Source organism: Aspergillus tanneri (genome assembly GCF_003426965.1).
Source record: "Aspergillus tanneri strain NIH1004 chromosome Unknown AapTan_10_pilon_pilon_pilon, whole genome shotgun sequence".
Classification (NCBI taxonomy): Eukaryota; Fungi; Ascomycota; class Eurotiomycetes; order Eurotiales; family Aspergillaceae; genus Aspergillus; species Aspergillus tanneri.
In genome coordinates this window covers 151,290-178,759 of record NW_022984637.1, presented here as the reverse complement: position 1 = coordinate 178,759, position 27,470 = coordinate 151,290, and the positions used below count along the sequence as shown (strand labels likewise).

At 45.8% G+C, this 27,470-nt stretch overlaps 8 protein-coding genes across 8 annotated transcripts; 5 read left to right on the top strand and 3 right to left on the bottom strand.

Moving 5' to 3' along the window:
- Positions 1-52: 52 nt before the first annotated feature.
- ATNIH1004_001876 (uncharacterized protein) lies at positions 53-714 on the top strand (the record flags this gene model as incomplete). Its single annotated transcript, XM_033566571.1, has 2 exons — positions 53-203; positions 290-714. 2 exons carry the CDS (start codon positions 53-55, stop codon positions 712-714), a joined length of 576 nt encoding a protein of 191 aa, XP_033420773.1.
- A 234-nt stretch (positions 715-948) lies between these two features.
- ATNIH1004_001875 (patatin-like phospholipase family protein) lies at positions 949-4,137 on the top strand (the record flags this gene model as incomplete). The annotated part of the gene is made up of 5 exons (XM_033566570.1): positions 949-1,936; positions 1,997-2,209; positions 2,291-2,539; positions 2,605-2,937; positions 3,131-4,137. The coding sequence occupies 5 exons, from the start codon at positions 949-951 to the stop codon at positions 4,135-4,137; spliced, it is 2,790 nt and encodes a 929-aa protein (XP_033420772.1).
- A 287-nt stretch (positions 4,138-4,424) lies between these two features.
- On the bottom strand, positions 4,425-4,963 carry ATNIH1004_001874 (uncharacterized protein; the record flags this gene model as incomplete). Its single annotated transcript, XM_033566569.1, has 2 exons — positions 4,425-4,883; positions 4,943-4,963. The coding sequence occupies 2 exons, from the start codon at positions 4,961-4,963 to the stop codon at positions 4,425-4,427; spliced, it is 480 nt and encodes a 159-aa protein (XP_033420771.1).
- A 760-nt stretch (positions 4,964-5,723) lies between these two features.
- ATNIH1004_001873 (uncharacterized protein) lies at positions 5,724-8,284 on the top strand (the record flags this gene model as incomplete). Its single annotated transcript, XM_033566568.1, has 3 exons — positions 5,724-5,765; positions 5,816-5,896; positions 5,948-8,284. The coding sequence occupies 3 exons, from the start codon at positions 5,724-5,726 to the stop codon at positions 8,282-8,284; spliced, it is 2,460 nt and encodes an 819-aa protein (XP_033420770.1).
- Positions 8,285-8,626: 342 nt separating this feature from the next.
- On the bottom strand, positions 8,627-9,145 carry ATNIH1004_001872 (uncharacterized protein; the record flags this gene model as incomplete). The annotated part of the gene is made up of 1 exon (XM_033566567.1): positions 8,627-9,145. The coding sequence occupies one exon, from the start codon at positions 9,143-9,145 to the stop codon at positions 8,627-8,629; it is 519 nt and encodes a 172-aa protein (XP_033420769.1).
- Positions 9,146-14,644: 5,499 nt separating this feature from the next.
- ATNIH1004_001871 (uncharacterized protein) lies at positions 14,645-15,106 on the top strand (the record flags this gene model as incomplete). The annotated part of the gene is made up of 2 exons (XM_033566566.1): positions 14,645-14,672; positions 14,727-15,106. 2 exons carry the CDS (start codon positions 14,645-14,647, stop codon positions 15,104-15,106), a joined length of 408 nt encoding a protein of 135 aa, XP_033420768.1.
- A 7,823-nt stretch (positions 15,107-22,929) lies between these two features.
- On the top strand, positions 22,930-25,390 carry ATNIH1004_001870 (uncharacterized protein; the record flags this gene model as incomplete). Its single annotated transcript, XM_033566565.1, has 2 exons — positions 22,930-23,209; positions 23,259-25,390. The coding sequence occupies 2 exons, from the start codon at positions 22,930-22,932 to the stop codon at positions 25,388-25,390; spliced, it is 2,412 nt and encodes an 803-aa protein (XP_033420767.1).
- An 804-nt stretch (positions 25,391-26,194) lies between these two features.
- On the bottom strand, positions 26,195-26,603 carry ATNIH1004_001869 (uncharacterized protein; the record flags this gene model as incomplete). The annotated part of the gene is made up of 2 exons (XM_033566564.1): positions 26,195-26,257; positions 26,310-26,603. The coding sequence occupies 2 exons, from the start codon at positions 26,601-26,603 to the stop codon at positions 26,195-26,197; spliced, it is 357 nt and encodes a 118-aa protein (XP_033420766.1).
- Positions 26,604-27,470: the final 867 nt, after the last annotated feature.

Genomic DNA, 27,470 nt, shown 5'->3' with positions numbered 1-27,470 from the left:
CTGAGAGCTGAACAGAAATACTGTAGAAAGCTCCTCTGGTGTTTAGTCTGCTATGGAAGCTCATATCTCTATTCATTTAAAGCTACCCCCTTCCTCTCTGCGACCGGGAGCCATTTGGGTGGTTAGTGAGGAACAGGATGTCTCGATTCTGGAGTACATATCATCTACTTGCACTTGCCGAACTCAGTTGAGTGAATCTCATGGTATGCTGCGATCACTCTAAAAACACGCCTACTACTTGCGACCGTGAAGACAAAAAAAAAAGCTAATGCGATTCCATGTCGTCTAGGCGCGAAGGAGGAAGAATATGAAAGCCACGGATACGTTAATCGTAGTGGACGCAAATACCGTCGGCTTCGAGCTCTGAAGAAGTTACCAGGTCTGCAGCTCGGTCTGGTAGATTGGGAGCCAGTATGGGAGGCATCAGGCAAGTTGGGAGAAGGCACAGATCACACAGGGTTCACCTCAGGGGATCAAGACCCAGCACACATTGAATGTAGTGCATTTTCCAGGATTCTCGGGAGCCGATTGGGCAGCGAGGGACCCGAGCATCTGGTTCAGTGGTCTCCGACTTGGGAAGAGCTAGAGACGTTGGAAGCAAGATCAGTGGAGGAATTTCAGAAGAATCATCAGGACATACTTAGTCTGCTCGGCGTTGTTGAGGCGGTGGTCGACGGTGTTCAGGGGACGGGGTGCCCTAGGAATCCACAGTAGAAAGCAATAGAACAGAACCCGAAAACCTGCTATAATTGATACAAAACGTGTACAATTAGCCGCGCAGGTGTCGGATTTTTCGTAGCTTGTGGCACAACATACATAGCCATATATGACACACCGAGCGCAGTGCCTGAAAATTGCTACCTTACTACAAATAAAGTTCCCTGCCCGCCAAAGTTCGTCTTGGGGTTTCCCACCGGTCAAGCAGCAGACCAAACGCAGCCGACAACGATGTCTAGTCATGACTGGCTGTGCCTTGTTCAGCATGCAGCAGGCACATTTATACACCACAACAGGTGCCTGAGCCATGTGAGAGAGCAGCTGATCTCACCTCAAACCCAGTTCCCCGCGCTTACCCTCTTCCTCGGCAAGGGGCACAAGGATGTCGCTCTTCGCTATGTGTTTCCAGATAACCAGATTACACCAGGCCGGTCGGGTCTGCGGCTGCGACTGGAAAATCGTACACTGTACGGGGACCACCCAATCCTTATTGCTGACTGTGATTCACACTTGACACCTCTAGCCCCAGAGCCGGTAGACGGTGAGCGGGAAGAGATACCTATTTTTTGGAATATAGCTGCAGACAGAAACCACCTGGATATCCTGCTATCCCGCCTGCTGTTCTTGTTTGTCGACGTAGTCTGCATCTTTGCGGATGATGTGGGCGGATTGGATGCGGTGCGCGCCGAGTTGACGAGATGGGCTGCCTTGGGACGGAACGTATCCAGCTTGGACCACCGGCCTCGCGTCCTGGTTGTGGCCGACTCGAACGGGGCAAGCGTGACGCAGGACATCTTAGAAGAAAGCGATTTCTTATTCCAACTGCTGCGGAGTCCGGACGTGCCTGAGGTTTTTGCCACTCCCAATCTGCTGCAGTTGCGTACTGGCAACCTATCTGGTGCGGCGCGATTCCTAGAACTCAAGGATGAGCTACTGAAGGCTCTTGACCTTAGCCGCCGGGACCGGAGGCAAGATGGGTTACTCTTTTCTGCGGCGCATATGGACGAGTATTTTAACCATGCCCTTCACCATGTTTGCCGGACGCCACAACAGCCGTTTGATTTTGTCCGAAGCTCTAAACGTAATGCTGGGAGAGACATGGATCACTCCTTCCATCTGAAAGAATTTTTGGGCTTAACAAGTGTTCAGGAGTGGGAGTACCAGGCGGCATACATCGCTTCAACCCTTCTGGTCGACGCATATCGTCCGGGGTCGCATTGTATGTGTAGTGGATTTCATAAGCCTTATACCCCTTCACTGACTATTCACCTCATTGTAGTTTTCAACCCGGCTGCCATCTTCGACTCCTTCTATCGCGAGTCCTGCCAGGCTGCAATTACAGCCGTGGGAATGGCGCCGTCCAATTGCCAGCTTATTGAGTTCTACCTAGCCCGCTTCCACAAGCGACTTCAGCTTGGGCAGGGGCCATCGCGTCGCATCCACAAGACAAATCTTGTCCAGTGGCAGAACCTACTGGTCGGAATCCGCACAGGTAGGACCTGTCTTGTGTGCCTCCTTCACTCGCCGCAACATCCCTTGCCCTGTGGACATGCTTACTGCGATACCTGTGCAGCTGGGTTCGGTCACCCCGTCGAAGGAGCAGAGTATCAATATCATATCGACTGTTGTGTGCTTTGCCAAAGCCCATCTATAAATGTGATCAATGTGCTACCGTGCACGGCACCCGTGCGAGCCATCACCATCGACGGCGGCGGTGTTCGCGGCTTTATCCCCCTCCGGTTTCTCCAACACATACAACTTCAACTTGGAGCGCAATTCCCGGTGCAGGATCTTGTCGATGTGGCCTTTGGGACGAGCTCCGGTGCGTACGGGTACCAGCCTAGCCACCTGCCCCTCACTGCCATAGATAACAAATAATGGAGACAGGCGGACTTTCTGTATTGAAAGTATTTCGACAGCGTCGATCCGTCGACGAATGCAATGATACTTTTGCAGATCTAATGCAGGAATTCTTCCAGAAGCAGCCGCCACCGCGATCGATATGGGCGAAGCTTCTTCGTGCGATCCGTTGCTGGTGGACAGACGGGTGGTACGATGCAAGCATGTGGGATAAACTCCTTCAATCACAATTTGATGCGAGTCAGCAGATGTTCGACACACAGCCGGTTTCGGGGACGAAGGTCGCGGTGACAACAACGGCCCGAGATACAGTCCTACTAACTAACTATCGGCGTAATACTGTGAAGCCGGACGATGGAGGTAAGTTCCAAACCATTCGAGGGAACAAAAACTAAGGAAAATGGAGCTTACTACCGCGTGCACGAGCCGACGGATGCAACTGAGGAACCCATGCTATGGCAATGGTTTGTTTCATTTCTTTATACCCTTTTAAAAACAATCGTGGTTTGCGTGGCTACCACCTTCATGTCAAGCAGCTCCTAACCCAAAGCAGTGCCCGCGCAACAACCGCAGCCCCCATGTCAGTTGCACTGCCTGTCGCGGCAATCAAACGTTACGGAGGCTAAAATCAGAGACAGGTTCTTTCCGCCGATTGATCTGCCGGGAATAGGTAGCTGCGAAGACGGTGGACTCAAGGAGAATAATCCCGCGCTGATCTGTCGTTCTGAGACACGGTTCATGTGGCCTTCCAGGTTAGAGCCTGGGACTTTGATATCACTAGGAACGGGGTCAGCCAATGTGGGTCACCCACCCGGTCTGGGCCTTGCCCGGCGCCGTCGGTCCAAGAAGCGGGGTTTTGCCTTTCGCGTGTATGACTTCTTTATGGCATCCATGGATGCTAAGGAGGCTTGGAAAAAGTTTCTGGGCCAGCTGGATGAGGCCACGAAACGAAATTACCACCGCTTAGACGTCACTTTCCCCAGCCAAGAGCCCCGTTTAAACTCTGCCGGGGAGGTCAGGTGGATGACCAGCCTAGTAGACAAAGAAGCCAGGATTCAAGTGCCACCGGCGCTAACATCCCTGCTGCTCGCCAGTCTCTTCTTTGAGTTGTCCTCTGTTCCCCAGTGGGAGGACGGCTTCTATCATTGCATAGGCACAATTAGATGCCGCGTGAGGGGTAACATCTTTGTAGACGCCCTTACCAAGCTCCATCCGCACGCGTCCGCCTTTATACTCGGCGAGGAGACGCTCGGAATCTCGCCGTACTCCGACGCAGTTTGTGAGATGTGCCGCAGGTACTGCGTGCCCGTCCGCTTCGCGGTGAAAGAGCTGCATAGTCGGATAACTCTGTCGCTGCGGCTCGATGGCGAACAGGCTCAACCTTTGGGTGGATTTCCGCTGTCTTTGTGCTGGTTCCTCGAACAACAGGAACTGTATTGGAGCAACACACAAGGTTTGCCGGCACGCACCGCATGCAAATCTTGTGATATGCGGGTCCACCGCAAAAACAGACCAATCCAACCACCCTCAAACTATAGGAAGCGGGTTCGGTATATTTGACCTTTCCACATAGGGTAATTCAGAGGCGTCTGATCGGCCTGAATAGACAAAGTTCACTGGATTGTCAACAAGGATGGAACTCTATTTTAGTTTACTTGATAAGAACAGCCCCCCTTTATTTTTCCTTCTCTTGGAGAAAAAAAATAACAAAAACGGAAAATAAAAAATTAAACCATACCACTGTATAAAACATTTGATCGAAAAAAGAAAGAATCTCCCACAAAACTTCCGAATTATCCCCCCCCCCCCAAAAAAAAGAAAAGAAAAGAAAATAGATACCCTCTAGTTCAAACCATACGCCAAGTTTCTCTCCACGGCCTGGGATTGGCCAGTGTAATCGGACCATGCTGAAGGCGTTGGCGTAAAAGCTGGCGCGGCTGAAAAGAACCTGGCATGGGATTCCTGCCATGAGCGTACCGCTCTTCGACGTTCTGACAGGCAATCCTCAGGCTGGCCGCTCGCTGACAAATTTCACCCACTGATTGTTGTAGGGAGGCATATGTCTCATCCAGGCGTTGTACTTGCTCCCGGAGTTGTAACAACTCCTTAACAGTTAGTGCATGTTGGCGGCATTCTATAGTTAATTCCTGATGGACTTTGGCATTCTCAATTTGTAGGTCGGAGACCCGCGCATGGAGTGCCGTGAGCCGAGTCCGAAGATTTTCGTTGTCCCTCTTATACGAATTGAGTTGTGCCGTTAGCGGCTCGTTTTCATGAGCCGAGGATAGGATAGACATGCTTGGCGTCTAACACCACGTCATCAGCTATTATCGATGCAGGGCAGATGGGAGTACATAATCCATACCGCTTCAGCCTCTGCTGCCATTGCCACTGTTACCGTCTCCGGCCGTGATTCGTAGCTGACAATCCAGGAGGCCCCTTGGGCAGCATACAATATTTGTATTCTACCGAGCGTTTGGCACTCTATCCATGGGGCCAAACAATTTCATCCTCATATCTACTACCACCCGGTCCCTGTCCTTCACTGAGCCAGAATCCATGTAATAGGTCTTGTCTAGAACCGCCACAGTTCATCCATTTAAATTATTTACCGATAGCGTTCCTCCAATAGGGGATCCGTGCACCTGGCTGATCGTAAGTCTTCTGCCATGTTATTTAATATCAGCCAAATCAAGCAGAGCCCCCGTTGTCACAGACTAAGCATTGCACGGAACGAAATTGCTATGCAGAGCATCCTGAGTATCACACAAATTCGCCTAGAATAGGCCTCCTACTTGTAAACACCTCCCAGGGCGTTATGTCCACGAAAAGCGCCCAAGTGGATAGTGTATTGAAGCTACCGTTCTCCCGGGTCCACCATCACACTCAGGAGAAAAAAAAGTACGCTGATGGGCGCTAATCAGAATGCGACACTGGACGATGTTGGGACTGTGCACAGGAAGCTCAATAGACCAAACACATCGCGCCATGGGCAATTACCCATGTTGGACGACGAGTTAAGTCTGGGCATATAGGCAGGATGACCAGCTAAAATTATTAGCGAAAGGGCAGCCCTCTTTGAGGATTTTCTTGCCTTGCTCTTCCGCTCGTTTGTCCTGTCTTCCTTTTTCGCTCAACTGGACAGGATGATCAGCCCCCAAGTCAAGCAGGAGATTTTGGAGAAAGCGGTAAGTCAATACTCCTTGTGATTTGCACGTGGTGTTGACTCTGAGCTTAGCATGGCGCATTAACTCGTATCCTGGACGGTAATTGTGAGTGTCAGAATTGTACGGGCTTAGATTATAGAGCTGAAGCACTGGTCAGTGAGGCTCCAATATCTGCAGGGTTTTCTTAGTGATAGGAGTGATAGGCGGATTTGATCAAGGCTGTATGGCCGGCGATATCTGCTCACCCACATCAAGGGTCGCCTGGTGTCTCTAGATTGGTTCGTAATATCGCAGATATTATTCGTTTGGAGGCGGAGGACAACGCATCGCCCTCTCCTGCACGGCGAGCCCAGACCACTCGACGACGCCAGTTATCTGTCAGCGAGGTACCTTCGAGTACACCGTCCATCATCGATGAGAGTGATTCTAGCTCGAACAACAATACGGAAACCATTAATGACACCTCCCAGGAGATAGGACGGCACTCTGGACAGGAGCCAAGTTTTGGAGCAGTGGATCTGATGGACCTTAACACCCTGGATTCCGACCTGGCTGCTGCATTCGAGGAAGGTTCTGTGCCGCCCACAATTCATCCTGATGATTTAGATAATCTACGGGCACTGGTTGACGCCATTGGGCCATTGCCCGCTGCCGAAGGTGGATTCGCTGCAGGAGTTTCCGAATCGTTATTCGTGCCCCAGGTAACAGACGCTAGTACATCAGCCCTATCATTACCGCCGTTGCCCTCACCTGATCCCGACACTAATTGGCCGGCTACGCTTAACATAGAATCTATGGTCCAACCGAGCTTCCTGCACACAGAAGACCCCTTCGGTCTGGGGATTAGTCTAAGCAACCCCATTGAGTTAAATGTCGACATGATCGAACCGGCTCCCGAGGCAGCTATTGATCCTGTTGCCGAGCTCTCCTCCGAAGCCTCATCCAACAACAGTGAGGGACCGTCCAACCCTCAGTCCCATAGTTCGCCGGCTGCCGCAACGGCACGAGCAATGGAGGAGCTGGGTATTGCATTGGAAGGCCCAGATCCTTCTGCTGTGTCGATAGACTGCATCCCGCCCGATGAAGAGTTCATGTTTGCATGGGGCAGCTACAACGGGACCACGATGAGAGCCTTGCTGGAACAGCTTACTCGCCCCGTTCAAGTTGCCGGCGGGTTAACTGTTGACTATTTCACACGTAAACTGATGTCGTTGCAAGGCCCGATGGAGATCTGGGTTGGCACTCAGCACCACCTAAACCAGCTGTTGAACAGTCGGCGCAGGGTCCTGGTAGTATGTGGGCCATCCGACCAGTGGTCATTGGTGGAGATCGAATCTCACATAGGAACGGTCGTCCACTACAGATCTTCCCATGCTGGTCCAATCACTCCCCCGAGTAGCCACGACGGCTGTAGCCATTGCATTGAAACTGTTAACACGGTCGGCCGGCTCTTGCGCCATGAGGGAAAGGTAGTTCCTGCATGGCAATACCGGGTGCAGGATGTGACCACGTGGACTGCCGATGACAAGGGACTATGGGCCATCTGGGTGACACGGCTCAGGGTCGAGCAGAGGGATCCATCGTCACCTGCCCCGGCCAACTTTCGATTGACGCTGGCTCGAGAGATCTTTGCAGACTTCAAAGCAGTGTACAGCACTCATCTCTTACGTAAGGCGCCTGGACATGTGCCTACGAGTACCGACGAGGCAGCCAGTGTGTCCCTTCAGGAGTTTTGGATTGATTTTGGGAGGAAACAGGGCTTTGACACAAGACTCTGGGACAGGGTTCAGGAGCTTGCCACCCGGTACAAGGGCAATACACGTCATCAGCTTGGCCCAGGCCGTGCCAGTGAGTTATTACTGATGGCGCTTAATATCGCATCCCCGGATGTCCTCGTGACAATCAAGGAGTGTATGGGCCAGCTGCGGGAGCGAGTCGCATTAGGAGAACGTTCCTACTCAGACTCACTCTGGGGGACGTTCAATGCCACGCGCTGCCATGTCGGAAATCAGGCGCTGTCGGCTATTGGGACGCGGCTGGGCATGTGGAAGTTGCAAGACATGAAAGAAATGATTGGAGATGACTTCATGGATCACATCATGCGTGGAAAACCTTCATCTTCGCCCGTGGGTCTGGCTGACGTTCAAAAGATACTTGAAGCCCAAAAGGGATCCTACTGGGGCCATCTTGTAAAGTTCATGGGCAATGGAAATCCAGCCATCCTCTGTCTGATTCCTCGCAAAGTCTCCATCCGCCTTCCCCAAACCCGCAAGCTGAATACGACATCATACCGGGACCTTGCGATTCCGGATTGCCAGGTAGTGGGTCAGCTTTTCGAGGAGTTTCGGCCTGGTATAATTTCGGCGGTCGATGCGGAGCTACCTAATATCCTGTTGTACTTGAGAGACCCCGAAGGGTATTACTTGCTAGAGGACTACAGCGATGAAGAAATAATGGCCCAAAAACTATCATCAAACTTCTTTGTGGGCATCCTAAGAGAAAGAGTACCGAGATCCCACTCACAAGTGCCGCAACCGTGACTATCCAAGTAGACAGGTCTGTTCTAGCATTGAACAGATTTGTTGTTTTTGGTCTCGGGCCCTTTCTATCCTGCTCTATACTTTGGGGCTTTTGTTCTTATCTCCTTTACCCTGCAGCAAATCCTTGATCGGTCGATTGATAAATCTTATTTAATATATCTAGTGCTACTCTAATCAACCAAACCATTGCACTAATCCTCATCTTATTTCCCGATCATGGTAGTGGGATTGAGGACCGAATAGTCCAGGAATTCTACCAGGTTCTCTATGCTGTCGTCAATCGTCCTTTCCATAGCGGTTTTCAATGTAAACGTAGGAACGTGCATGCCAGAAACAAGAGTATTACAGCCCAATTTGCATCACCATACTAGTATCAATTGGGCAACCTCGGACAGCGTGGTTGTCGGTTGGTTTGTGATAGACGTCTGAACAGTTTCCCTCCCCTGGTTGACACGTGACAGGTGCGCATCTCGGGCTACTCGTGCTCACCGCGAAGCCTTCCTCGATGAAGCGGGTGTTGTCTTCCAGATCGATACAGGACACATCCCAGTAGACGTTTGGGGGCACAGCACTATATTCAAACTGTAGGATGCCGTGCATTTCAACTCGCATAGCGATCTTGATAGAGATACCTGTTGCACCGACTACCGGCCTCCATGTTTCATGGTATTGTCCACCATTAGCAGTAAGAACTTGAACCGGACCATCGGTAATTGAAACAGACGCAACATATAGGTCGGTGTTTAGATTATTGAAGATAGAAACACCCCCACTCCAAACCGGACTGGCACAAGGTTGCTGCGTTCCCATAGGAATGGAAACCGTCGGAACTGGCAGGGACGCAAGAATTAGAACCACCATTGTGCACTCAGTGAATTCCACAGCCGAACCTAATGTCACATTGCTACATAGCGAAATTTGGCCTTCACAAGCTTCTGTGGATCTTACATACAGTGCCTTATAATTCATTTCCCCTCGGTGGATGTGATACTTTATGTATGTACAGTTACACTATATCATCCAGCCTGCAAGCAGAATCCAAAGTCCCTCGAGTAGTGTCATTATCCCAGTTGACATCAGATTGGTGGCTTGGCTTGGATTAGTCGAGTTTGTAACTTCTCCAGGAGGTTTTATCGTGGCTGAGCCTGTCGAGGTATCATAGACAATCGATGTTGCCGTTACGATGGATGCGGTGATTGTTCTGGAGAAGATAAGAGATTCCGCCACCATTATTCTCGGCGGTCACTGCAAAACAGTCCTTTTCAAATTAGAAGCTTTTCAATATCGAAGCATACGGTGCAATTATTGGCCCGGTGTCCAGGCCGTACGCACCTGAGACTTGTAAATTATTGATCTGGCCAACTGAATTGAAAAGATTGCTTAGACTGTTAGTCCTTCATATACTAGGTTGATAGCGTAGCCTTATTAATGATCGCTAAAAGCGTCCTCTAGAGGGATTCTGTAGGCATATATACCGCATCATCTTATTGTATGCGCAGTCTTCTGCTAGAATTCCTTTCCTCGAATTGTTACACAGCAAGAAAATCCTATACTACTATTTCCTTGGTACTGTACTGACCCTCCATTCTACTACACCGGCCACAGCCGCAGCTGCCACTTGTTCCTTACATATTGGCCCATTCCCTCATCATCACCTCGTGGGGGGCTCCCTTACGTCTAACCGAAGATGTGAACAGCTCTTTAGAACCACAATATCTACAGTACAGATGCGAGTTTCGAAGTCGCTCATGTCAAAATATTTTGTGCCTGCGGTCCAACTTAATACTATGTCAGCACTGCAGCACAATAGAAGTCTACATATATTGCATGTGTTTTGAAGGAGCCACTTTTAAGCACGGTGTCAACAATTGCTCCAACAACAACCGAACCCGTCCTGGGGCTATATATTTAAGCTTTCCAACACGAGCGCAGCTATGACTTTTAAGGAACCTTTTTACCTAGGATATCAGACCGGGAGCCCTGTCTTTTCACATGTCTGGATTCCTTTTTTTTTTTTTTGGTCGTCCTGCTGTGGTCAGTACACGTGTTTATGGAATATATTACTACAAAATCTTGATCCTACCAGTGCGAAATAAGTATTGTTATAGAGGTATACTGTATTTACATATCTATACATATCTGTATGAGTTTTGCGCCACTGCATCCCCGTAAGGAGTAAGAGTTTATAGCAATCTGGAAACGGAGCAGAGCCAACGAATATGCTAAAGCCTCTCAACAGCTCCAGCCTAAGGTCTATTAGGGCTTATATTACCATGTCTATAGACTTGTAGAGCCATAGCAGCCTATTGTGGTTCCTTTTCTTCGTGTTTCTGTTGCCCTTGAGCTCCGCTTCCTTTAATATCCCTATTAGAATCGCAGTCACATGTTGCCGGAAAGATATAAAATACCGCGTCCTTGCCCTTTTATTTCAGCATCCCCAGTTTATAAACTCTTAGTCTTCACGATGGTACACTGACGCATGCTGATATAAACATATACGCATGTCTCCATAACTACTATTCTCCGTCGGCTCTCGCAAAATGAACTTCCTATACGCATTCTTAGGGTCCCTCTGCCTCCACTTGAGTCTCGGAGAAACAATTAAAAAAGGATCGACTGATACAAGGCGTCCGGAATTATCCTCACGTTTTCCGACTACATTAACAGCCCCCCGATATCTGGTTGATGTCTCCTACAGGGCTGATGGGCAGCTTGAGTTCTGGCCGAACATCCTTCAAGGAGTGCCTGCAGGCGCTATTATTTGGTTCTTTGCTCCCACAGATTTGCCGTTCAATCTCTTCGAGGCGCCTTATGACACTCCTGAAGACACATGCGTCAAACAGACAAATGGCTTAACCGAAGATACCATCACAACGCACATTTATATGGTGTCCTCACAATCCAAGCCACAGGCTTATTTTGCGTGCCCCCTTGTTTCATTGACTTGCGTATGTGACGGCTACTCGCTTTTCTTTCTCAACCCAGGTCCCAGCCCGGATCGGACGGCGATCAAGGCGCATACAATTGCTTATACCCCAACAGCAACACCTTCAACATCTAATAGTGGGGTTTCTAGTCCTGTATCAGTGACAAAAGTGGTACCGTCACCTAATTCACAGACTTCCAGAAAGGAGAGTGCTCCGTTAGCTTCCAATAGTGGCATGGGATCTTCAAACGTAATATTATCGTCACAGGGGATAATAGCGTCAGCCTTTACGTCGCCACCTATTAGCCAAGCAACAACCATCACAGATGATGGGTGTACTTAGACAAATGCCATCGTTCTCGCCTTGTTCTTGTTCGTTTGTCCCTGCTTATTGTCTCTTTTCCTTGGTATCTGTTCGAGAAACTACGTGCCGATGCGTGGCTGCAGATCGACAAATTGGCCAAATGAATCAACTTATGTACCAGTTAGCTTAACAAAAAAATAGTAATTGTTTTTCGGCCCTCCACGCGACCAGATATCCAATGGCTTTAAACAGAGTCAATGATAAAATCTATCGTCACTATAGTACCATATAATATTCATCCCTATAAGGAATCTCACTGTAATCTGTGGCCAGGCTGTTTGACAATTATGTCGATCCTGAATTTTCAAACTCGCCTGCTAAGATATAGTATATCATTCCTAGAGGTACCTTCATACTATCCATTTAATGGCTAGCCTTAGTATCGTTATGCCCGTTAACATCATGCAGCTTAAACCGCCTATAGTGCTAGCACACACAAAGCAAGCACAAAAAGCAGCAACCATAATGACGCCCGGAAAGCCGGAGCTGGAGACAGAATATTTGGTCCGGATGGTGTTGGCTGTGGGATTCCGAGGTGCGGCCGGCTTTGCGTTTTATTCTGAGGTATATAGTTCGGCGTGTTGGTAACTGTAGCACTAAAGGACACTACGAATGACTTGCTCGAACTGGAACATTTATGACGGGTGCTGTGTTGATGGTCAGTGATAATTTATGGGACTTGGACCCAAGCCACGGGAAATAGCCGTCGACGATTCCTAGGATAACAGACCCTGTTCTTGTGGCCGTTGGGGCAGGAGTACTACCAACGAGAGCAGTTGACTGTCTTGGTCCTACATCTGTCCCGGATACCCTTACCACGATATTAGTTAAGTGCAACAATCACAATCCGCCTCGCTCAACGTACCTCAACATATGGAGGATTAGGCAAGCACCAAGGAAACTTGAATGCATAGCTTCCCACCGCTGATGGAGTTGTCGGGAGAAGTAGTCAATAGCACCCGCAAAATAAAATAAAAAGGAATGTTACAAAGCCACAGCTATAGTGCTTCGAATAATAAAATACTTCGGAGTACAGTATTAATGCCAGATGGAATGTATACCCTACTTATACCTGCGGCATAAATATATAAAGCGACATCTTTCCGTGTCGGTTTTGCAGCAGTTTTTTTTGTGTAATGCCTCACCCTTACTACTGCTTCTTTAAAGTACCGCCCTAAACAAAGCAACATATATCTGCATCATCGATTGCCAACTACAGGAACAGCTCCGCGGTGAAGCAACGCTACCGCGTCACTCTTAAATATGCAAAGCCGTTGGCGCCTCTGGAATAACAATGTTAGACAGGTGACTACTCCGAATATGTCATCCACGAATCGAGATCCAGAGGCAGGCGAAACTGTTCGGCGCAGCAAGCTACAGAACAGGCCCTACAAGTCCTTCCACATACCTCCAAGGAGACGATGGTTCATCGATAATTCTAGGAGGATTGGTCAGGATACACAGTACATGATCCTTATCTGGCTTTGGGAACACGAAATGGGTAGGCTGGCAAACGTGCAAAGTAATCTTATTGGGAAAAGGAAAGTTGGTTCCCGCCTCCAGTTACGGGTCCAGATATGGTTGGCAGAATGGCAACTGCCAGCCTCCGAAGTCAAATCTTTTAAGTCTAGGAAAGAGAGATTATTGTCATTAAGAAGCTCTCAAACCCTAGCTCACTCCCGGGAAGTGAAAGTGTTGGTTAGAGGAAAAGCCCTTGCAGGTCGGAAATCAAATGAATAAAGTGGTGACACCAGTTCCGAGAAATGCTGTATAAATGTGTTGTCACATTCTAGTACTGCACAGTGCTGAATTTGGCTTCACATTACGTACACGAATGGAGAGTACATAACATGCTGTGGAGGGTCCGGCTCAATGTCGAATAAAAGTGGATACAGTATCTAGGTTTCGGAAGGCATAAATTCCACATAGATCCACTGTAAACTATGTACCAAGAAATAAACTCCAAGTCCAAGTATTGAAGCCAAGCGCGGATAATCTCTTTTAACTGGGCCAGGAAAATCATGGAGAATAACATTGATGGCCTGACAATTTTCGTCTCAGAGAAAACAATAAGACACCTTGATAAGGCCAATTCCCGATTTGTGTGGGTACACCATCAAAAAATCAAACACCCTTTTGCAATTGGCCAAGACGATACATAGCACCGGTGATGATACAGTTCACCTCAGCGCTACAGCGCGCAGGAATTAGGCTGTTGACCTTGTCTATCGAACGTTGAGCAGCTCGATTCAGTAGTAAATGTCCGCTTAATAATACTAGAGTTCGAAGTGTCCCTTCTTTCCAAATTCGTCCATCCATATTTTAAGGACAAAGTGGTTGCCGTGCACGATGATGATTTTATCACTATATCTATGGGTACACACCTAGGAACATTTGTATCCTTTCGACAAGCTTGCATGGCTATGTGCTAGTAACTCCAGAGACACATATTTCCTTTTCAGGGGGAAAATAAGAGGAGTCAAACAGAGCACGCTAAGGACCTCTCCTTCCCATGTAAACACATACAAAAATATTCTTGAACCCTAACCCTGCTTCCGAGCTAACCCGAATAAAGAAATACCATGTGTTCCTGTAATTAAATGGTTTGTATCAAACAAGTAATCGTTCTTAAAACATGGTTAATCAATGTTTAGCCAAGTATATTTAGATACGAAACAATAATGTTGTATTAAGTTAACCATGATAGGACTAGTGCATGTTAGTGTTTAGGGCTTAAAAATACACTATGTTTACATTGGGAAGGAGAGGTCGCCATCTTCTGTACCACGTTTGTGTCAGGGCCTAGGTCGAACACAGCCTGAGGCAACAAGTCTGCTTTATTCACTGTTAATCTCACAATGTAGAGATTTCCCACATTTCCTGCGACAGTCGGGTCCTGCATATCGCCGAAGGCGAGGGATCAGCGTATGAATTCTACTACTACTACTACTACTACTAGTGTAGCGCGCTACTGCGGATTATCTATAAAAGGAGGACTCTCCGACCTGACAGTGTGATGCACATATCTGGCCCTAGCCAAAGCAATTATTTCAAAATTTGGGTAGATACTATGGGGAAATTTTTGAAGGTCCTTATGCGTAAGTAAATTGTCTCTGCGAGGTGGCTCTTGATCTCTTTACTAATTCCCTCAGGGCGCGACCGAGGAGCTCAGAAAAAGTACTGGACGAAATTCGAGCTGGACATACCATTGGAAACACCTCAGTCAGCCCTCGACAAAAAGATCTTCAATGGCGACTGGACTCTTCGAGAAGGGTGGACTTACCGTAGGGGCAAGGACTTTGTCGGGAACAAGTCCTGGATTTTCACAAGCTTGGATGAACCGGACCTTAGTTTCGACGAGATGCAACTAAGGGTATATCGAAGACTTTCATACGACCCAGTATTCGAGGATGACGGGGTGAGCTGGAAGTACAAAAGAGATCCTCCGCTTTCTTCTGTCACGAGCAAATCTTGCTTGGAAAGAATGGCACCTCTGTGTATACCACCTTCGCGCCGTTTATACACCCATTAAACGTGGCCGCTGTTACTTCAGTCATAGATTCATTGTACTGTGTCGCTATTATGTGATAGCCGCTACAAGTATATGAAATTTGTTTTGAGTATGGCAGTAAGCCAGTCCACCGATGGATCTTGAGTTGTTCAATATATCCCTCTATTGTGACGATTGAGGCAGTCGGAAGAGGAAGAGTGCCGGTTTGGAGACAGTGGAGTAAACATTTTTTGATTGGGCTGATAAGACTTGGTGCTTGTTATCAAGGCGTATATTAGCAGTGTCTCTGCTTAGATAGTTTCCTCTTTCCTTCTTTCCTCTCCAGCTTCGCTTCTTTCGTTGAATAATACAAGTTAATTGAGAGTGTTAAACTATACATACAGTGATTCTCAAATCAGCTTCACAAGCAACTTTTTTTTAATTATTTTAGACTTCCCTGTCAAGTACCTGGTGTAAAAAAAAAATCTAACCCAATTAGTTTTTAACCCCAAATATTTCCTACACTAAACACGGGGGGTGCGTTCTTGGAATAATTTATGAGAGTTATTGCTCAAGCTAATCTCGAAGATCACTGCATGCAGTAGAGTGTATAAGCCTGGTAGTAATGCATTGCGCGATATACATTTTATAGTTTAAGTTGGAACTTCGGTAGCAACAGAACTTTTCTCTCTTTTTTTCCCCCTAACTTCCGGTACTAAGTTGAGCAATATATTTAGAGGATGCTTTTCTAGCGAACCCTTTATTAAGCCTACTAACTAGTTCACTTTTAGATAACCGCATTTGCCACTAGCAATACCTTTTTTAAAGCAACGGGCATGTAGGTCACATTGTTGCATTCTTGCAATTTATCTTTATTATACTGTACTTATGTTATTTAGTTTTTATTCATTTATCAGTTTCTGGCAAAAAGGTCAAAAACCCATTCAGAACAGCACTTCTGCAAAGGTGAGGAGTGCCATCGATCAAAGAGCAGCTCGTAACCGAAGAGGGAATAAGCTCGGGGGAAATTAATTGCTAGTGCATACAAATAACAGTCGTCAACCTGGCTCTGCACTGGACGCAATGAACCCGAAAATCCTTACACAATATCTACTGGCAACAACAGATGTAATCGGTGCTGGAGAACTGAATATTGTAAGAGACAATATATTTCTATACAGCACGGTCAATATTGACACCTATTAAGACAGGCATTAGCTGCCAGTTGACAAAGTATAACATACAGAAAGATATCATCCATCCCATATATTTCCTCAAGAATCACCAGTTCAACCGCCAGTACAAGTCCGGTTACTCCAATGTTGCTACATGGAGAAAGGCAGGGGTTTATCTATATCATAATGTTCGGGCTCTCTAGTTGATTTTCAAGAAATGTCATTCTAAATCACTTATTTGCAGGGGCCAAATGACATAATAATTGACTCGACGGAGATAGGCAGAATTGCGGAAATTGGCAACAATGCGTGTCCAGATTCACTATCTACTGTGAAAATATGGACTGCTCAGGATGTGGTTGTATATTTATCAGAACCGTTCTAAAAGGGCCGGGTTATACTTATCTATGAAGCAGTGACCCAAGTTCTCGCAACTGAACTTGTTTTGTCTACTGTATTGCCTGAAGCTCCTGGACAATAATCGTTGGAATTGGATAGAATTTATTCAACACTTGGATCCAGCGATACCAATAGGATATATTATATACACTAATAATTGTAGGGTATTCCTGTAACTATACAGAATCCAGGAATACTAGTATATATGTACTAGGATTTGAAAACAATTAAAGAATATACTGTAATGATGTGAGTATGTATGCTCGTTCTTGAAATTAGCATGACTAGAAAATCTTATTAATTATTACTGGGCCACACTGCCAAGCACCTTTAACAAATATATCTGACCAACGTCGGGTTCTGATATACTAATTATTTAACTAACTAGTTTATTTTTTAGGCTTTTTGTGTGTGAGTATTAATATATCTTACGTCAAATAACTATTTACTGTAGTATTTTCTATCAGCAAATGAAGTCACTATTTTTCTATTCCTGCTGGAGATCCTTTCCCAGGACTATGTCGCTTCTGAAATTTCCACGCGAGCTTATTGATCGCATAATCCGCTATCTTCCACCCCTTTCTGCGGTAAATGCTCAAGCAGCGTTTCATGTCTTCCCTTGGGCAAGTGAGAAAGAGGTTCAAGGACTATGGTCTTTGGTATTTGAGAAAGAGGACTGGCTTCACAAGTTATCCGATCTGGGAGGCAATCCTGTCCTAATTGGCGCTCGCCTTAGGGATGTTGGAGAACATAGTGGAATTGCTCAAAATCATATGGTACTCCACTCAGGTTCTAGGGAGTATGGGTTACTGCACAGCCAATCCGACAACTCTTACTTAATTGCTTAAAAAAGGGCTATACTCTTCGCCAAAGAAATGAGGACTATATCGAGATTAAAATCGGGACCAACTTGACAGTGGATGTGTCCGAGCCATTGCGCGGATGCGAGTGGCTCGAGATCAGAAGAAGGCGCATTAACCAGATATTCTCCTACAAGGACAAGCGCCTCCAATCGCAGTACTGCTTCTTCAATGACAACATGATCAAAGACCTAGAGCCAGAATCCATTGTTCGGCAAGACAGAGTCACAGTAGCAACAAAACATGACTTTGTTCAAGGTGTGACTTTGTCCCTCTCACATGCAACGGAGAAAATAGAAATCCTTATCCTCGCAAATAAAGGTGATGCGCGGTGCCGCACGCGACGGCCCTTAAATGATTTACACTAAATAAAATTTATATGGGTTTTACATACTTGTTGGCTATGCCGATTTCGAGAAAGACTGTCACTGCTGCACGGTGTATACATTGTTTTCTCTATGTACAGTACCACCGGATATTGCTTTGGGGGGGAGAATACTATAAGCAAGAACGGCCTGAAGGCGCAGTGCGAAGACTATTGAAACGGTGTGGATCGATATGACCTTTGCTATTTCACAATATATAAATATGCTTGTTCTTTAAAATAACTTTAGACGCATTGGAGGCTCTGCCATAACTTACCTATGGAGCTGGGGTGGGGAAAAAGAGTTATCTTCTCATCCAAGAAAATTGTCATGCCTTGTGCCTTCAAACTGTAATAATGGAAACCAAGCGCTGCCAACTATGTATGCTGAGATGCAGAACATGCCTCTTTACAATAATATTTTAGCTGCCTTTTTTTCCTTGGGTTCTCCTGGCCAGATACAGTATCGTGTTTGTCCAGGTACTGTACATTTACCTCTTTCTGTTGTCTAGTCAAGGCCATCATGTTTACCAGTTCTAGCCGATTCTTATAAATTCGGCAACTTGGTTTGTTAATACATTTATCAATGCGTATACAGCGCAGGCAGGTTAATAATATGAGAAGCGATCTCGACACGATTACTATAATTCAGGGGAACGGGGGAAGAAGTACACTATACCAGCTACACATACATAGCCTACTAAGGACAGTATTTGATAGTATGTACATTGCTTTAATTGCTATATAATGAACGCAGTTCTATCTGCTGGGGTAAGACCTAGGGGAAATACCGCGCAAGGAGCCGACGTGCTAGGCTCTCAGGTCCATATATTTCCATATCAATCTGTGACTGCCTTTACCCTTGCTTCTGAGGGTCTCTTTTTGATACGATTGGCTTTGTATGGGACCAGAGAAAGCTTTTGATGCTGGGAATAAACACTGATGTCGGGGTAATTATTGTATATAATCTCTTAGATAGTACAATATGTACACGGTAGCATAGGACCAGATTTGGGGTTCCTTATAGTATTCGTTCAGGTCATCCCTCTTGCCCCAGAAATAATGATTCTAGAATGAGCGGGCTGGGTACTGGCAAATGCGGACTTTTTCAGCTAATTGCTGGGACTGTTTATGTATAACCCTAGAAATCTTTAAAAAGACTTACAATCTGATCAAGATTGGAAATGCGTACGTAGAACATGCATCCTAAATCTCTAAAAGGCAAATGTAAATTTGGTTTGCCAGATCTGTATGGTCGCGTTCCCGGCCCTAGATATGTATTGCCACAGCCTAGTCATATAAAGTCTCCGATACTTGCCTTTTTCTTACAACCTCAGTATACCTACCTTCAACACACATTGTATCCAAGTTGCTGTGCAAATGGCTTTTATCTTGCTGCTTTCATTCCTCTTTTTTAACATTATTTTCGGGTATGTAAATATCTGATTTGAGCTTGATTAATTTACTAAATATTTTCCAAGGTCTTCGAAGTCACCGACCGAGGTCCCCCAACGCCCCCAGTATCTTGTCGATATTTCCCACAGAGCTGATGGGCAGCTGGAATTTACCCCAAATACTATTGAAAACGTGCCAATAGGCTCTCTTATTGTCTTCATTGCCCCTAAGAATGTACCTTTCTATTTATATGAGACCCCTTACAATCCTCCCGAGGAAGTATGCAAGTCGCACAGGAAAATTAATTTGTTGGCCGACAATGCCGGTACATCACAGATTTCTGTTGTGTCATCAGAATCCCCCACAATGGCATATTTTGCCTGTCCTATGGTGGCACCCACGTGTTTCTGTGATGGAGGTTCCTTGTTCTTGATCAATCCTAAACCGGGAGTGGTACGATCAACAATACAGAGTCATAAAATAACTTGTGGATCGACCACAGTACTATCATCCTCCCATGTTGGTGTGACAACTGGGGGACAGTCTTCTTCTGATCTCTCAGGCAGTGATACACGGAACACAAAGCAATCTCAAACTACCAGAATGTCTGTGACTGCTTCCGCGCACTCTATATCTGGAAATGAGCAGTCGCAGTCCAATCAGCGCGCACCAAGTATCACGCCATTTAATGATTGCAGTTAAAAAGCGCTGTCACTTTAGACTTGAACAAGTCTTGTGGGGTGATTTTATAAAGGATTCCACAGGCAAAATTGCAATATATACTTTACGTGCAGTCAATTCGTATTATTTGCTTAGTCGGTACCACCCAGCAGATAGTTAGTGCTTTATTGGATTCCAGTTTTACGGCTGAAAGTATTGAGCTGATCCCAATGCCTTATTCTTTCTTGCATCAGTAACGTACATTCAAGTCAGCACTATCAAACCTGTCCAATCGCTAAGATATTAGTTCCCTATATTGTAATATTTGCTTTCCTCACCACATTCTATCCACGGAAAATCATAACTAGGAAACAGAACATACTGAAGCCAGGTAATACCAATGATAAATAGGAAGCCGATGCTAGGGACACGGCGTGGTGCTCGCTACGTGCGGCTTGGGGATCGGGGTTGCGGCTTTCTAGAGCATGACCTGCTTGCTGTAATATCTGGAGTCCCTAATTGCGACCTAACTGGACTTCCTGGGATGCCGTAGCAGGCGATCTGTAATTGCATCTCGCAGAAAGTCGACCTTGATAGAACCCCAATGGTGCACCTACCAAATTTATGGGCTGGAATGGACCGTGCTCGGGGTGAATTGGTTTGTGTTACTGTAACCGCCACTTTAGCTAAACTGGGATAATGTTAAATTGGAAGCAAAATCTAGCTGATAAAACAATACCTGACTTAGTGTGAGTAAGAAAAAACATAAGGAGAATGCATTATTTTCGAATGTGTTGGTATAATGTCCGTGGGTATAAGTAAGGGCTATATATAACGTGGAAAAATGAGTGGGCACGCATGGAAAAGGCAAGGCTTCTTAGCTTGACACCATAATACAAAAACCGGCAATCTCCAATGGCACATACAAGTAACTAAAAGTGCATCTTACATAGTCATAGCTTTGCCTTAACAGGTGGATATTACATTACTTTGTTACCATAGCAATAGACACAGCATAGATTTTCGATATGTCTAGTCGAAGGGCACTGTGGGGCGATCTTAAGGCAGTATAAAAAGCTCAGACTGCCCAATACCACGACTTCTGCAGACCAGGTGAGGTTAAAACTTTCGTCACCCATATCCCTTTAATTTACTACCCACCAGTTCATCAACAGAGCAGGATGCATGGATGGAGATATACAGTACCAAATCTTAATTTAGACTAAAAGGACGAATTGTAAAGCTAACGGACCTTGGTTATACGGTACTGTAATTCCATCAAGCCAAAAAGGGTTGACCGGCGCACCAAATACTCAAGGACAGGGTCTACCACACTCTAAAATTATAGATTTCGGGTCTAGATTGGAAAGATTGGCATCTCTGCGAAGCTCTTTGCTCAAATTCCACTCTGATACAGTGGAAAAACTAGTTAAAAGCTTTATTATTTCCGTCCTGTATAGCATCACACGAGCTATGCATATATAAGGGGCATTTATGCTGATTTTTTACTCTTCTGCAGGGACTCTCAAACATGGATTTTGCAATATATATGATTCACTTCTTTGCATTTGTATTTATTCTACTGTTCTTTTTCCTTCCGGTTATCCTTGAGGCTATAAGGATATATGTCAGCTAGTACAAAGATTTGCATTATATGTACTGTCTAAAATACGCCCTTTTCTTATGGTCACTTCAAGGGCAAAATTGAAAAAAAAAAAAAGAAGAAAGGAAAAGAAATCTACGACGAAGAAACAAATTTCCCATGTACGCACGAGTCCCAGCTGTTGGTTAATTTGCTTAGCTTTAAATAAAGGAGCAACGAAGCGCTAAGCGCATCCTTACATTTAAATTATAACCAAAGAACGAGTGATAACATCTAGGTGTATATTTTATTCATTACTGAAATGAAGTGGCTCAAATATGATTATTTTTCTGCAAAGAGGCTATTGTCCATTTTCCCTTCCAGTTGGAAAACGTCCAATCATGATTACAGGCTTCAGTCAGCTCATCCAACGGAGTACGTTAAAATGTTACTTGATATGGAGAAGATTCCCATACTTGATAATATTTTGGCTGCTCTCTTTTCATGGATACTTTTAGCAGGATATCTCGTGTTTCCAGGAACATTTTCATCACTCCGCAATTCTACGTCCTTTAAAGAAACAGCGGGGAAGAGCATAATTGGAACAACAGCGTACCATGCTGTACAGAACATATCACTCCTTGGGGTTGCCGGGTTTTGCTGCGTAATGGGGCTGTGTGGAACCGGTTGGTTGTGCTATCGGCGGAGAGGGAATTTTGTGTGGCTCGCCCGGAAGATTTTCCTGTGGGTTATGCACCGTTAGTTGGGAATACAAACTGACTGAAATGGCAGGCCGGTGTTGATAAACTCAATAACTGGGCTCCTTAACACATTCATAAACATATACACGGCGCAAGCAGGATCATGGTCTGTGACAGCCACTGTGACAGCTGCTGTAACAGGGTCATTTGCATTTTTAGCCGGTTCGCTTTTCCTAATCTATAATAACTGGCTGTTCATGAGGCTTGAAAGAGCTTTCGATGCTGAGATGAATCGATTGTGATTCTAGACGGGATAGGAATAATGAGAAGGCAGAAAAGGAATCTAAGGCTTGTATTAGGACCTAAATATCCGGGTATAGCTATAGGAAGTGTATGTATTATCTTTGAACAGGGGAGAAACGTGTTCTATGTATATCTAAATTTCTCTGTATCTTTTAGCACAAATTTCTGGTACTGTGAGAGGGCTTAGGCCTTTAACTGTAATCTCGATATCTCTATTCGTTGTAATATCCTGTAACTGCCCTTCATCCTTGAAATGCCCTAGTTATTTTTGGTTTTTGTATTAGTTTAAACAGCCACGGAGTCTACGGGATAAGGTGATCCCAATGACTCGCATTATATGTAACTGCCCGAACTTTAATACATATATAGCTTTTCAGCCAAAGACTAGGAGCACAAAACACGAGAATCAAAAGCAGCAGCAGCAACATGGAACAAATCCAAAATTCAGCTGTAAAGGGCGTGCCAGCAACTGTAACAGATGCCCCTGAAAGTGAAAGAGGAAGCGAAGACCTAAATGAAGAAATTGGCGCAAATCAGGAGGCAATCAACAACATCCTCAACGGAGCGGAGGATGAATATGAACGAATTCTTGGTGTTAGTAGAGCTGCTGACGAAGCAACAAAAAGGAAAGCATACCTTATGAGGGCTCTGCTTGTACATCCAGACAGGAACGCGAACAACAGTCAAGCAAAGATAGCACATCAATGTACGCTAAACTTCTTTATATTTCCAGGACTACCACTGACACCTCATAGGGCTCACACAAGCACATGACAATATAGATAAACCAGTCAATTCACCTACTCTTGACCCTGGAGCACCGAGTTTCGCAGCAAGTGCATATAAGGATGACGAACATGATAAACCCGATAATGACCCCAACCCGGATGTGGCGGGTAATGAAATCTTTGTACGGAGAGAGGCCCCACAGGATATCCAGACAATTTACAACGATGTCGATCCTTATATCAAAAAGTTGCTTCTAGAAGATCCCTCAGATGAGGCAGCACGACAAGCGATTAAAGGTGCAGAGGGACGCATTGTGAAGTACTATCAAGATCCTTCAAATCACGTGGACCTCATTGAACAGTTTAGACTTGACAGTGGGTTAATCTTTAGTTGTGCTGAACGACGACTAGCTCACCAATATGAATTTCTTCATCCCAAAAAGGATCTCAAATTACCGCATGATCACATGATATGGAAAATGAACGAGGAGAAAAAGCAGAAGGCGGAAGCATATGAAAATGTGAAGACACTCCTTCAGAAGCAAGGTAATTGGAATGGTTGGCCGGAAGACTGGCAAATTGGAGACATGGTCCAGACAGAAAAGGCGCAGTCACCTCCCCCATCACCTTCTCTTAGATCACTCTATCTCACGGCCAGTGAATATATAGAGGTCTTGAAGAGAGACCCGGAAAATATGGAAGCGCTGCAAGGAATCTATAACATCAATGAAAAAATACGCGCTCAGTTGCATGAAAATGACATGGACACCGGCCAAGGCGAAATCCAGATTGGAATCATACTAAGTCGCTACAGAGAGATAAATCCCTACCTGTCGCGGTTGAAACAAACACCTACAGATGTTGACGCTCTGAGGAAGGCAGATTGTATTAATGATGAGATAAAGGATATTATTGTTGAGCATGGTTACCCAGAGACTTGGGCGATGTTCATCCCACCCTACACCGAGTTGTCTGGAGGCGGGGTCGGCGACACATCCACAACTCCTGCTGGTCCTCCGGTGCAACGACAGGCTGGAGGCAGGCTTCAAACTGCAGGTCCATCTTTGTCTAACCCTGTAACACGTGATGGGGAACCAATCTGTGGCCACCGCGAATGGAAAATTGGCGAAAAAGATGGTGAACCTATACGCGCATATCTCTTCGCAGTGTTACCTGACGAAAGCGTCCCAATTGGCGAACTACGATCCGGGACACGACTAGGCGAGACAGCAAAGAAGGCTTATTTTGGATCCTCCGTGGTTAACGAAGTCAGACGTCATGAAGAAATGGACAAAGAAAAATGGCAGGAGCTTTTGGCGGTCTTTGTGCATACAACGTCAGCTAGGAAGGTTCCTGAAGCTTGGTTGATGCCTCTTCTGGCTGATGGATCTGGCACACAAACTCCCCTCATGACACGCACAGAGTACCGGAAACTCCGGAACGGCGTGGATGCAGAATATGATATCGCCCAATTCTATGAGAAGTATGGGTTGACCCCACCGAAGTATATGATCCCAAAGTTACCACCACGAGGCCCAATTCAGGCCCGACGCCACGAACGAGACAAAAGGGGAGGTACGGAAAATGTTAATACCCGTCGAGCTCTAGAAACAGCAGCCGATGTTGAGGACCGACGGTACCAGCCAGGTAACACGGGAGCATTGGACAATTATATTCAGCAGCTCCGTCAGCGAGGGGAGATTTCCCAGGGCAAACAACCTAAACAGAGTACCATGAACAATCGAAAACCCAGGCATCAGGATCCTCCGCCCCCAAAAGCAGTAGCCGATGTTGAGGACCAACAACCCCCGCAGGATTACACGATGGCATTGGACAATGTTATTCAGCAACTCCGTCAGCGAGGAGAGATTTCCCGGGGCAAGCGACCTGTGCAGAATACCGTGGTAAATGAACAAAAGCGAAGATCGAGTCGCCAGACTGGCGACCAATCTAGAAGTGGGCTTTTTAACAACACATCCTCAACTCCTGCCGTTCCCCCAGTACAGGGAGGCCTTTTTGGCCACGGACAACCACTTAGACAGACGATACAGAATCCTGGCAGTTTTAACAACATAACAGCAGCAGAAAGAAATCGGGAGATTGAGGAGTTACGATCCCGATTAGCCTACTTGACGGCTGGGGGAGCAGTGGCAGAATAAATGGCTTCTATATTGGGGCTGTGGCCACGATCTACAATGGATGAAAAGGGAGGAGCTTGATGATATGAGCTACTATAACATCTCATCAAGAGTGAGAACTAAGAAGGCGCGAGGGACACGTAACATTCAAGATCCCCAGACCGATATCCTGCTTTATTGGAAAATCTGACCTTTATTGTCTCTTTGTTTAGTTATTGAAATTTTTTCCTCCTCTGCTTTCTGAGCTGTTGATAACTCACGTCCATCCAGAGTCTGGGAATGGGTGGATTGGCCGTGGCTATTGAGTTACATATCTGTTGAACGTAGCCGGGATATATTCGTAGCTTTTTCTTGAGTGTCATTCTGATTCTGCGAGGCGCTGTAGGTAAACACAGTAAGAATCCCACTTTTTATGAGAGGGAGTAGCACTAAACATCTAACAAAGCCTAACAGTATTACTGTACATATGTACTGTATCCACAACCAAAATCTATTAGAATATTAGAGTGTATGGGGAAGAGGGTAGGTCGTGAGGTGCTAGGATAGCGGTGACCAGATAGTACATTGAAACTATCGTGCGATCTAGTATTGCATGGTGAGTATGTTCCTCTATCTTCGAGAATGAGCGCAGACCAACGCTTCCTTATGTCTACGTGTCCCTTAGCCCGTGAGTGTGATATATCAGATGTCTGCGGGACTAGAATATGCGAAGGTGCCTTAGGCATCCTGATTTCCCAACATAGTAGAAAATATACACAGCGCTGCTTTACCCTTCAAGGAGTTGACAGACGTTTGGAATTTCTCTCGTTCGCTAGGGTGAATATACTAAGCCATCCAACGCCAATTCGAACGTTCTAACTTTTCTAGGATAGACTCAGCGACTCCATGCTAGAAGCAGTTCAGTCAGTAAGAATCTTGTTTGTGATAGGTGATAACATACCTTAGCAGCTATTGTTGCTTCGAGGTCACTACAGCATATAAGATGGTTGACAGTTTGATGATCCAGGCTAAGTTCATCTAGCCATAGATCTACTGCATTGATATCCCAGTCTTGGTCCTTTGCTTGAAGAACAGGGTGTTTGTTCCGAATATCTTTTATCTTTCGATACACTGCATCGTAAGAGCGTCGGAAACCTCGAGCATGGAGTATTTGGGATACAGCAGCTTCTGTAAACCCACGAGAAGTGAAATATACTGCAACAATAAGCTCGGCATCGGACCAATATTTACCCATGCTTCTTCAAATTGCTTATTACATGAATTTTAAAAATTCACTTCAGAGTCAGAATTGGATTTTTATAAGGGGACTTGGCTTATAAGGAAATACAGTGTTAAAAGGCTTTTGGAGCAGAAAAGAAAGAACTCAAGTCTCAGGTATTATTATACAAAGGCCGTCTCCCACAGGGGTTAGGCCTAATTTATCTTTACTTTTGCCCTTCCATTCTGGGCTGAAATAGATATACATTCTTAGGAGACTTCTAACAAATTGGCGAATACAGTATTCCGAAAAACTGTGTCACTAGCTTATACTGTACTCTTTTATTGGCGACCTCACGCAGTCAAGAGGGACAGTGTGTGTATGGTTTGGCCATAATGGCACACATGTCACTGCAGTCTTAGACGTAAACGCGTTAGACCGTAACGTCAGGGTCCCGCCCGCGCTTCCCTGTGGGGAGGCAAAGTGTCTGTATATTGCAGTGGCTCTATAATCTATATAGTGAGGGAATGTGGGAGGGAAAACCTAGTCTTGACAGCGTGAGAGATGACGAGCGACTTGCAGAGGCGAGCAATTGACTCCCGAGAGACAGTTAAGCCAGGACCCGGAAGCCTACTGTACTGTATCCTGCAGCGAGCCCACAAAATTAAAGAGAGTACAGCACCTGCGCACCATTTTTGCAATCGAGTGTACCAGTCAATGTTAGCAATTAGGTGCTGTAATTTCCACATCATGTACATAGAGATCTGTTTTAAATTGTGATTCCAAGATACAATAAGTAGTTACTATTGTTATTTAAGATTACGTTCCCAGATTGAACTGGAAGATGCTACTGCGCAAACTGATGGATACCTGGCCGGCCAGGAGGACCAGCTTAGTATATCT